The 12,244-nt window shown below is 52.3% G+C and overlaps 1 protein-coding gene across 1 annotated transcript in view; it reads right to left on the bottom strand.

Annotated features, from left to right (window-relative positions):
* LOC136297711 (lipase maturation factor 1-like) overlaps positions 1–6,072 on the bottom strand; it is a 99,196-nt gene extending 93,124 nt beyond the window's left edge. The window contains exon 1 of the mRNA XM_066197850.1: positions 5,973–6,072. Coding sequence (XP_066053947.1) covers positions 5,973–5,984 — 12 coding nt within the window. The 5' untranslated portion in view covers positions 5,985–6,072. The remainder of the gene's footprint in view (positions 1–5,972) is intronic.
* Between the last annotated feature and the right edge of the window lie 6,172 nt (positions 6,073–12,244).

Genomic DNA, 12,244 nt, shown 5'->3' with positions numbered 1-12,244 from the left:
CCTGGGAGGGTTTGAGGCCAGGCTTGGAGCACTCTGGGATGGTGGCAGATGTCCCTGGGGTGGGATTTGAGGTCTGTTCCAACCCAAACCATTCCATGGGTCACAATTCCTCAGGCAGGGAAGGAGAGCTGTGCGCTCCTCAGCTGACTCTGCTTTGCTCTGCACCTTCCCGGCTCCAAACCTGGCACTTCCACATGCCCCTGAGCACACTGCAGGTGTCCAGGGCCAGCCTGGATGGGGCTTGGTGAGAGGAACGACAGATTTGTCTTCACAAGCAAACCCTGGGTCTGCTGGTGGAGAAAACCAGCACCGAGAGATCAAAGAAACAATTCCACCCATTGATGAATGGAAAAGAAGATTTTTGCCTTTACAAACCAGCTGTAGGTTTGCTGGTAAATGAAACTGGATATTGAAAGATGGAGGAAACGATGGGGAAAACCCATGAATTCCGTAAGAATTAAAAATTAAAAGGGGGGTTGTACATTAAAGGGGAATTTTAGGTGTTGGGCACTCCGGGAAGTCTGGAACTCTCAAGTACCTCATCCAGTGGGGAAAGAGGGAGGGAAATGTGGATGGGAAATTGGGATAAGAAGGAGGTTGAGTCCTCCAAAACAGGAGACACCCCAGGGGAAATGCCCCATGAGCCTCTCCCTTTATTCCAATAAAGTCAAAGGACTCCTCTGTCTCCTTTCTGGACATAAACCTCTGGCGTTTGTGGGTTAATATTCCCAACACACAGGGAGGTGTCCCTGCCCGTGAGGGTCCCTTCCAACCCAAACCATTCCAAGATCCTGCGACCATCCAGCTGAGCAAACCCCACCTGCCTGGTCCCTCCTGCCCAGGGGGGCTCTGAGGTGACCCCAGGACGGGTCTCAGGAGCTCAGGTGAACCTTCACATCCAGCACGGAGCCAAACCAGAGCCGCCACAAGATCCCAAACCGCATCCCTGCAGAATTCCCTTCCATTTGCTCCCCTCCCTCCACTCCTCCTCCCCCCCCCCAAAAAAAAAAGCCCCTTTGAGGAGCCACCAGCAGCATCTGGGGGCGGGGGGGCTCTGAAGGCAGGGCTGGGTGAAAGGGATCCTGCAAAAACCCTTGGCACCGGCGGCTCCTGCCTTTTCCAGCCACCAAGGAACAACAAGTCCCGCTGCCAAGGGCTATTGCCAGACAAAACGGGGAGAGAGGGAGAGATCAGAGGCACAAAGGAGGTTGCTAAGGAGTCAAGTGTGGGATCCCTGCAGAGAGGAGGAGGCTGCAGCTGGGACGGCAAAGGTCAGAACATTGCAGACATCATTTTCCAAAAATTCCCATGAAGGGCCCGGCGCGGGAGCCGGGAGCCGGCCCCGCCGTGCTCGCCGAGGAATAATGAGGGAAGGCGGCGAAGAAAGCTCCCTTTCTTCCCCCTCCTACCCACGCTAATGTAATAAAACAAATTAGAATAATTATTCTCCATTTCAGGGCCATCATGCCCAGGATCAGGGCACGCCTGTCAGGGAGCTGACATCTACATCCGCCGGGTTCTGCTCCTTCCCCCCCCACCCCGCTTTTTTCGTATTTCAGGATCCGAAATTCCGACTTTTATTTGATTCCGTTTTACTGCAGGCATCCAGATTCTGTTTGCTTCAAAGCCTTCCTTATTTTTTTGCCAGAAAGTTCATCTCTCCCTTCTTAGCTAATCACAGCCCCACCCTTTCCAGTAACCTTTCAAATGCCACCCACGTCCTGACACTTCTAACAGGCTCCAAGCAAAAAAAAAAAAAAAAAACAAAAAAACCCAACAAAACAAGGAACACCAAGAGTTTCGCACCAACCGGGAGGTTCTGAGAGGATTTGCTGCAGTGGGTTAAAAGAAGTGTTGTTTTTTTTTTTTTTTTTAACAGCAAAGAAAAAAAAAATTCAAAACCGTTTAAAAACGTATTAAATATCAAGTGATGCATAAATAATCTGGGAGGAATCGATCCTTTTCTCTGCGAAAACGCATCTTGGAGAAAGACGGACAAATCCACGGGAAAAAAAATCGTGATAATTTTAGGGGAAAAAAACCTGATCACTATAATTCTTTCTAATCCCCCCCCCTCCAAATTGTCACTTTAAATGATCTTTTATCCTCCTGCAAATGGGGAAAATATCTCCTGTGCAGAGAGCAAAGGATCGAAATTATTTTTTAAGTCGCTGCCTGCCAAAAACTGCTCCCAACTGCCCTGTTCTGCAGCCACTTCCCAGGATGTTCCTGAACAGCTCAGAGGGGCTGGCCTGGGATTTGGGAAGATTTGGGAAGATTTGGGAAGAGGGGGGGGACATTCTGACAGAGAGAGAAATCTGGGAAGTGGGGAAAAAAAAAAGAAGATATTTTATTTACAGGAAGCAAAGCAAGGGGAAGGCACGGCCAAGTCATAAATCCCAAGTGCCAAAGATGCTCTTGGGATTCCCTAAATTTCCCCTAAATTCCTCCTCAGAACCTCGTGGGTGACGTGAGGAGGAGCAGAGGGAGCAGCTCCTGGGAAGGGCTCTCCAAAGTAGGAAGATAAAAGGGGGAAGAAAATCTTTCCTGAGGGAGCCCAGCCCAGATCCTGCAAGTTTTGAGGGCATCACTCCGAGAAAGCGTCGCGGGCACTGCACACAGGGCAGGTTATTAAAGACAAATACATTTCTGTTATAGAGAACAAAATTATTACAGAACACAGCTACTAAAGGATCTCGTTCCTGGGACAAGCCCAAAGTTTGGGATTGGGCTCGTGGCCCCAGGACCCATCTGGACACAGACCCCGGAGTCCTCCCAGCCCCAACACCTGCAGCAGCCAGGCAGAGATTGGCAGCTTTAAATCTGAATTTCCTTGCTTTGGGCACTTTTAAATTAAAGTGGTAATGTGCTTTAAATCCCCTTTCCCTGGTTTTTCGCTCCCCTCTTCAATCCTTTCCTGCAGAAACTAATCAAGATGTCTCCGAGTCGCACTTGCTGCTCCAGCCACCTTCCCTGGTAACTCATTCCATATGTCTGGGATCCTTGGCAGCTCCAGCTTCACTCCCTGTTCGTTCCCAGTTTTCCAACGTGCTGCTGGTGCTCAAAGCTCCCCCATCTCCTCCGTGCATCCCTCAGCGGGGATAATCATTCCCTGTTTCCCACAGAAGCTGTGGCTGCCCCATCCCTGGAAGTGTCCAAGGCCAGGTTGGATCACCCGTGAAGGTTGGAACTGGATGAGTTTAAAGGTCCTTTCCAAGCCAAACCATTCCAGGACAATATTCCCGGTACAGAACATCATCGAGTGGGCACAAGTGAGCCAGGAGTCCCTTTGGATAACGGACACATCCCAGCGGGGCTGAGAGACCCAGGGAGGTGCTGATGGACACCCAGCAAGCAGAAATCTCAGCACACACACCTCGTGGCATCACAGACCCCTGACTTTGCGTCTCCCCAAGCCTGGAGGAATCCGGGTGACGCAGAGAGAGAGGCTCAGACAAACCGACTGAGCCATCGAACCCACCCGGCTCTGGTGAGGGGAAATCAGCCCTGCAGACGTGTGTTCGCATCACTCACTGCTGCCTCACACGGAGAGCCCCTCTGCGTTGTTCCTGGGGAAAGCAGCGTCCCGTCTTTACATCCCGCTCTAATGGGTGATTAGGAACATCAAACATATAGATTGAATGGCGTAATTATGCCTTTTAAAAAGGCAGCAATATTTGAGCTCAGCCCAGCGCCGGCTGCCAATCAAACCCGCGGCAGCAGAGCCTGCCTGAGCTCCTCCTGAGCCTCCCACCACAGCCGGGATTATCCCACTTCTCTGTGTCACCCCTAAACGGGCCCGGCCAGCTCCTGTGCATGACAGAACAAGGTCTGGACGTGATTTTTTGGAGGAGGTTTAGGCAGGAAACAGCAAAACTCCCCAATCGTGGAATGGTTTGTGTTGGAAGAGACCTTAAAGATCGTCTCGTCCCAACCTTTCCTCCAACACCCTCCTCCACGCCACACCAGGTCTGCTCAGTGCAAAGTCCCAGGTTAGCAGAGCTCCGCATGGAAAAAAAAAATCCCGAATATGAGACACTGAGTGGAGGGAGAAGGGGCTGGAAAGTGAAATCAGAGAGAACAGCAGAGCGCCGGGATGAGAACCCGCAGAGGAGACGGCGCCTCGCCCACCCAAAAAACATCCCCAAACTGCTCCCCCAACGCCCGGCACAAGGTGAGGAAAAGCCCAGCTGCCCCCAGGGAATGCTGCTGCCTCGGAGGATTTCCCCAGGAAAGCCTCTCCCCAAGCAGCCCAAAGAATCCCTGGAGAAGCACGTGGGAAAGCTGCAGAAAACCCAACCGATCCCACCGCTGGGAAAAAACCCCTTCAGACACCCTGGAGGGCGAGCTCAGCTCCTGGCCAGGGCAGGAGGAAACCAAAGATGCCCCGGCAGCAGGTGCACCTGGAATTCCAGGAGGATCCTTCCCCTTCCTGCTGCCTGCCAGGAGAAATCCTACACGAGTTCGGGCCCCAAGGCATTAAAGATCCCATCAATCACTGCCTCGTGGGGGTCCCCATTTAATGACCTTTCCATGTTTTCCTCTCCCGTGCCTGCCGGTGATGTGTCAGCATCCCAGGCACACAGGGACACGTCTCTTCCCAAAAAATATATCAGGAGTTGTTGCAGAGATAACGGGAACAGAGATGTTTGGGAAGCACAGTTTCCTTTTGTATCCATAATTCAGAATATGTGAGACGCATCAGCAGGAAAAAGAAAAGCTCAGGCGGATCCCAGTTTGGAAGGAAAGCAGGATGCAAACTGGTGATCAGGTCAGTTTTTAAGGAAATTAGGGATGTTTTGCTACACTTGGTGTCAGTTCACTCAAAAATCCACATCAGAGAGAATCCTGCGATCACCGAGGCTGGAAAAGATCACCCGAGATCATGATCCCATGACCAATAATCCCCATGTTGTCAGCCAGAGCAGAGCCCTGAGTGCCACAGCCAGGCATTCCCTGAACCCAAAGATCAGGATCCTGGGATGCAGCCTGCATCCCTCAGGGATGAAGTGCCAGTGCTGACTTTTGGTTAAGATCCCGTTAGTGAAAAATGCCCCAAATAAAACCTTCACCCCGAGATCCCTGAAAAATTCCCAAAAAACCCCCCCCAACCACTCCTCCTGCAGTGATGATCCTCAGCTTTAAAGTTCCGGGATGTTGTGGAAGGTCCAAGCAGCTGGAGCCGAGGGGGGACCGCCCCTGGCACGCCCCGATTTTAACAGGGATGTGTCAGTTCCTGCTGGATCCCCTCACAAGCTGCTTGGGAATTCCCTCTGGCCCCGGGAATTGTTCTGTCTGGAACCACGGAGTGACAGCTCAGGAAAGCCAAAACAAAGGAGAAGGAATCCAGGGAAAGCTGGGAATTACCCACCACATCCCAAAAGCCCTGTGGAAAAGCCACGGTGCCCAACTTCCATGCCTTTGGGAAGAGCCACTCAAGGGCAGCACCGACACATCCACAGGGATCAATCCCTGCTGCTTTTCCTCCGCAAAACAAATCCGGGAGCCAGCTGAAGGATCCTGGGGATCGGAGCAGGAAGGTTTTCCTCGGAACCGGGAAAATTCCCAAACCAACGGATCCTGAGGTGCTGGATTGGGACAATTCCTGCCGGGATGGGACAACTCCTGCTGGGGTGGGACAATTCCTGCCGGGATGGGACAACTCCTGCTGGGGTGGGACAATTCCTGCCGGGATGGGACAATTCCCAGCTGGGATGGGACAATTCCTGCTGGGATGGGACAATTCCTGCTGAAATGGGACAATTCCTGCCGGGATGGGACAACTCCTGCTGGGGTGGGACAATTCCTGCCGGGATGGGACAATTCCCAGCTGGGATGGGACAATTCCCGCCGGGAGGGGACAACTCCTGCTGGGGTGGGACAATTCCCGCTGGGATGGGACAATTCCAGCCGGGATGGGACAATTCCTGCTGCTGTCACCTCCAGGAAGCCAAAAACGAATTCCCACTCACCGCTCCCAGCATGATCCTGAAGATGAGCCATCGGAAGCTCCAGATGACAATTTTGGAAGGAGGAGAGCCCTGAGGCAGGCGGGACAGGGTCCAGAGGGGGCACAGGAATATTCCCAGGAATCCTGTCTCCAGCAGCTGGGATTCCCATCCTGCAGGGCCAACAAGAAGTGAAGGAGGAAATAATTATGGTGTGACCGCTGGAAGTTATCCCGGAATTAAATTAAAATTGAAGGATTAAAAAAAAAAAATGCATTTTAAGGTAAATTTGGGGGAAATCAGCCATCCCACAGCGAGGGGATTCAGGGGTTTGAAGCTTTGGGGTTGTGCTGCTCTTCTCCAGGCACAAATTGCATAAATGGGGGGAATTTTATAAAAATTAAAAACTTCTAGGAAGCAGGAAAAAAAAAAAAAAAAGAGATTTAAGTGCTCAGGGAAGTGGCACTGGACAACCAAGCCTTCAGTCATGGATGGATCCTGCAGTGCCATGGACTGGGCTGGATTTTGTGCCAAAATGGGGCAGTTTTGGCTTTAAAAGAGAGTGATTAAAATCCTGAATCGACATTCAGTGCAATGAGAACTTGGAATTTTAATCACAAAAAAAAAAAAAAAGATGGTACCAAAATTGTCCATTAGGTCAACTTTTCCCAAGTGCTGGATTTTCCACATCCCTGGATTTAACCAAATTACCCCGGGCTGAGCTCAAAGCAGAGACCCCACCAGGAATCCATTCCCTGGATCCTCTGGAGCAGGCAGACTCCACCCAATCCATGCAAATCTGTGTTTTGCATTTTCTCCTCCATCCCAGCCTATAAATAAATATCGGGATGATCATTGCAGGAGAGGCAGAACTCACAGCTCTTGTTGTTTTGACAGGTGAAGTCCAACCCCCACCTCGTCTGCAAGCACCAACTCATCCCTGCCAAAAAACCAAACTGCCCCAGCTTTGTCCCACCTCCAATTATTCTGATTCTCAAATATTTAGAGAGAATTGTGCTCTGAAACCATTAAAAAAAAAAAAAAAAACCAACGCGTTAAATGGCACAATGGTGAGGAGAATTCCTGAAAATTCCTTGGTGGAGCCAAGTGAAGGCTCTGATATTCTCAGTTATGTAAATTAAACCAGGCAGTGTCCATGGATCCTGCTCCTTCCCCAGGTTTTTCCAGGCACTTCACCAGTTTGATCCATTATAATTCCCTTTATCCAGCCCAGACAGGCAGGGAAACATCCCAAACCTATTCCAAAGCCCTTCCAAACCCATCCATCCCTTCCAGCTTCAGCCTGAGCCCCCCGATCCCCCACCCCAAGATTTTCCCCAGCCCCTGATTTGATGTTGTCACACAAGAAAAAAAAACACTTTGAATTTGCTTTAAAATATTTCCAATACCAGCGGCGAAACCTCCTTTTTTTATTTTTTTTTAATTTTATTTTAAATCTTAACGTGCAAAAACCCCTCAAATCAAAACGGAATTTTTTAAAAACTCGGATTATTACACATCAAAGCCATTAAAAACTCCCCCTCCTCCCCTCCGCACATCCTTTGGTTCCCAGCACAGCTCCCCACCCACCACAGATGCCCAAATTAATGTTTCTGCGAGGAGAAATAAGGAATATTGTCCCAAAAAAAAAAAAAAAAAAAAGCAGCTGCAGCAGGAAAAGCACCGGCTCATCCCAAAAGTGAAAGGTTAATTGTGCCTGAACCCAGCTCCGGGGCTGACTGGCACCAAAAGGGTCGTAGATCTCCCTCATTGCTGCCAGCACAAGAATCCCACTGTTATCCCTGTTTTCATATGGAAATCAGCCACCCTGCCCCGCCGGGGATCCAAACTCGCCGAGCATCGCTCCCCTCGCCCGGCAGGGCACACACACACACACACCAGCAGCTTCTCCCGCTTTGTTTTTAACCCCCACTCCCGGGAAAAGGGGCGCACAAGGATGCCGCGACGGCAAGTCCTGCACATCCCGGCGGATGCTCCCGGCACCCGCGCGGGCCGAGCCGAGCCAGGCTTTTCCTGGCATGGCCTCGGCCTGCCTGGATCACGAGTTCAGCCTTGCACCTGTGCTTTTATCCCGAAGGGATGGGATGGAATCCTGGCACCGGCCGGCACGGCGGGAGCGCGGGGTAAACAGCGCTGCCAGCTGCCGGGACGGGGCTCCGGCAAACCCGGCTGCTCGGCGGCTGGGCCGGCCCCCAAGCCCGGCTTAACTGCAAGTGCAGCCAAGGACAAACTCGGCTCCCAGGCTGGGGAGCGAGTTTGAGCCCCCAGAATTCCCCCAGGCTGGGGTTAAATCCTGCCCGGCTCTGGTGAGGGCACTGGTGGCTCGTGGGGCTGTGCTCCTGCCTCAGGGCACATCTAAAGCCGGGTTTAGGGGCAGATAAGCTGGGAGAGGCTCTGAGTTACCCACAACCCCCCTCCTGAGGGATGGAGTCTCCACAGCTGCCCACATGGGAACAGTTTTCTGTTCATCCACTGTGCTTCATCATCATCCACTGTGCTTCTTCTGAGCATCCATCCCTCATCCATCCATCCATCCATCCATCCCTCATCCATCCATCCATGCATCCATCCATTCATGCGTCCATCCATCCATCCATCCATCCATCCATCCATCCATCCATCCCTCCATCCCTCCATCCATCCATCCCTCATCCATCCATCCATCCATCCATCCATCCATCCATCCATCCCTCCATCCATCCATCCATCCTCACCCTGAACCTCTCCTGCCCAAAGCCTTCCATCTCCAAAGCTGTCCCCAAACCCTTCTCCACCCAGCACAGACCCATCCTGACCATAATCTGCCATTCCTAGAGAAACGTTAACCTTGGAAAGACCTCCAAGATCCCCAGCCCCCTCCTCTTTCAGCTTCATCTCGTGCAAACAAAGCGCTGCTGGGTGCTGCTCCGTGCCCAGTGGAAACTCTGGGATTATCCCGCATGCTCCTGTGCCGTGGTTCCTATAAAAATTCCAGCCCAGTCGGGAAGATTTGAGGATACGAACACGTTGAATGCCACAAGCGAACCCACAGCTCAGCAGAGGAGGGGGAGCTGGGCTCCAGCTCCTCCTCGCTGGGCTGTAAGATGATACCAGGCCCAAGATTGGCAAATCCACCAGCAGAACCTGCCGTTCCTCCGCGCTGACTCACGCACAGTTGTTCACATCTGCCCCAAAAGCCTCACACTCCAAATCCTTCGGATTCTTCCACAGGTCTGAGGGGCTGGAGGCACGGCCCTGCTGGGGTTTGAGTGTTGTCACCTCTGAGCACCATCCAGGGCGTCACAGAGCCCGGACACTCCCTGATACCTGGAGGGATCAGCCAGGTCTCCACACCGGGCAGGGCAGCCCCGAGGAGCAGCTGGTTCCTCACAGCTCCTGAACTCCAGGATCTCTCCAGGGTTCCTCACTGACCCTCCCAGGTCCGGAACTCCAGGATCTCTCCAGGGTTCCTCACTGATCCTCACCCAGCTCCTGAACTCCAGCATTTCTCCAGGTTTCCTCACAGTCCTCCCAGCTCGTGAACTCCAGGATTTCTCCAGGGTTCCTCACTCACCCTCCCAGCTCCAGTGAGGAACTCCAGGGTTCCTCACTGACCCTCCCAGCTCCATAACCCCAGGATCTCTCCAGAGTTCCTGGAGCATCCCAAAACCACTGAACAATTTGGGAATGAGGGGAGCGATGACCCCAGATGAAGGGATCCCATCAACGACGGGAGCAACGACCTCCTCCAGTAACATTCCCCACTCCTGGAGTTTTGGGGGTGAAACCCATCCCACAAACAGCAGCAAACCCCCTCGGGCCTCCCTCCAAGAGACAATTCCCATCCTCCAAGGCCCAACCAACACCTCCTTACTCCACTGCTACTGCTGGGAACGAAAGGGTCACGTTGTTGACCCACCTGCTCCTGTTTTCCTCACTTGGATCTCGTCAAATTTCAGCAGCTGCAGGGCAGCACAAAGCCCCCCATTGTTATCTCTGGCGCAGCCGGAGAGGGAGCCACGGGCTGGGCTTTTTTTTTTTTTTTTTTTTGGGGGGGGGGGAAGAAAAAAAAAGGGAATAAAAATCAACTGCCAATGGCCCCACGCGCGCTCCGGGAGTTTGGGACACGCTCGGAACTTGGGGTGGCAAAATCCATGCCCTGGGATTTTCCAGAGGTCTCTGCCGGGGCAGGGGAAGAGGAGGAGGAGCAGGGGAGGATGTGCCCAAGGGGAGGAGGGAAGGGAAGAAGCAAACCCCAAGCCTGAACACGCTTTCCCCTCTTCCTTTTTGGGTTTTTGAGCGTTTTGCATCTTTCAAATGCTCGGACCCCTCATGTAATGCAGGGTTTGTATTCGCAGTTCGAGGTCAGGTGATGTCCGATTTTCATCTTTATTACTTATCATGAATAAATTCACCATCCCAAGCCTGGCCATGGCTGCAGAGCAGTCAGGACAATCCTCTCCCCCAGTCTCCACATCCCAAACCAGTTTTTTCAACGATCAGGAAGAAAGCAGTGAGGGAGGGAAGGGCTGAAAACCTTCAGAAGATAAAAATTAGGTCCAGGCACAGCGAATTTTCTTATTTTCTCTTTTCCTGACTCAAAAAAAAAAAAAAAAAAATCACCTGGCCAGAATCAACCCTCATACCTGGAAAGAGCTCAGGTAATTAATTCTTATTAATTCCCCTTCCTAAAGCAGGGGAGGAGGTGAAAGCAGCCGATTGTTTCCCTCGGTACAGAAACACCCACACGTCCGATTTCCACAGGGCGCGTCTGCAGGGCACAGGCAAATGCTGCTGCACCAGATGCAGATCCTGCAGCTCCCGGCGCAGCTGTCTCCCCGTGGATATTGTGTGTCACACAGCCCAGCAGCCAAGGGGAGGGACAGCCAACCCACACCGACTTTCCCTGGAATCAGACCTGCTCCCGAGCCCACCTCCCTGAAACCCAGAGTGCTTTGGTTTCAGCTCGAGCCTGAAGGCACCTGTTGGAAATAGCTGAGTTGTGCTCGGGATTTATCCCCGCTCCAGGGTCTGGATCACTCCTGATTTGTGGGGGTGACTTTAAATCCCGAATTTGGGACACTTTGGGATTGAACCTCTCCAGGCTCAGAGCACCCACAGCTTCCAGCTCTCATCCCCAGAGTCTGACAGCCAAAACTCCTGGAAATGCTGGAGCCTTTTGGGACAAAGCTCCCAGGGGTGTGCAGGAGGATGGGAATGACCCCGGGGGCAGCACCAGCCTCGGGCACAGCCAGCTCCCATCGGGGTTGTTCCATGGGAACATCAATCCCGGGGCTGGAACTGCTGCAGCTCACAATTAAAGGGATGATTCTAAACCATCAGATCTTGACTTTAAAGTCTTCTCCTCCTCTCCCTGGGCAGTGGCTGGAGGTTTTGGTGGGATATTGGGAAAAAGGCACGCCCCCGAGGCTGCCAGAGCTCCAGGAGAGTTGGGACAATGCTCCCAGGGTGATCCCTGTGGATCCTTCCATCCTCCAACAACTCCCTCAAAGCCAAGCAAAGCTCCGAACCGTCCCTAAAAGAGCAGCCTGGACAACACAGCCCCCCCAGCCAGTCAAAACCCCAGGAACGCCCCAAATCCTGCTCCTGCCAGCTCACCACAAACACCTCGTTCAGCTCCAGTGGGAATTATCAGTCCCACTCACACCAGAACCAGCCCCAGCTCCAGCTGGGTTTGGCTCTCACAGGTCCCAGTCACCACCTGTTGGAACGAGCTGGTTTTCCCAGTCATTTTTCCCTTTCCAGAAGGACAACAACCCTCCCAGACCCTCACCCTTCACTCCCCAGCTTTCCAATATCAGCAGAAAACAGAGGCACAAAGACAAGGAATGCTCCCGTTCATTTTGAGATTTCCGAGATTCCCTCTAATCTTGGACGGGATTTGTGGGGATTCCTAATGGAGAGACCAACGGTCACAACCTGTAAACATCGAGCTCCTGTTAACAACCTCGCAGAGCAGCTCTGAATCTTCTCCCTCAACAGAGAACACGTGCGAGGATTGATGCTGAAATAATCCAGGTTTTCCAGTCAGCGGGAGAGCCAAGCCCAGGCACTTGCACAGCAAAGCTCCCTTTTTGGCCAGTGTAAAACAGCAAGTTTCAACTTTATGACTCAAAAAACACTGCACAGCAACACGGATGATTCATTTGGAGGTCACCCCCAAAAAAATTCCCCCCGAAATTTTGAGGTGCTGCGCTGAGAAGCGGAGCTGGAGCGAGACAGAGAAAGGATAAATGATTAAAACAGGGCAAATTGCCCATCAGAGCTGTGAGGAG

The sequence above is a fragment of the Chamaea fasciata genome, unplaced genomic scaffold (assembly GCF_029207755.1).
Source record: "Chamaea fasciata isolate MVZ Bird 193981 ecotype frontalis unplaced genomic scaffold, bChaFas1.0.hap1 SCAF_16, whole genome shotgun sequence".
Taxonomy (NCBI): domain Eukaryota; kingdom Metazoa; phylum Chordata; class Aves; order Passeriformes; family Sylviidae; genus Chamaea; species Chamaea fasciata.
Note: the sequence above shows the minus strand (reverse complement) of the source record. Positions and strands in the feature narration are given on the sequence as shown.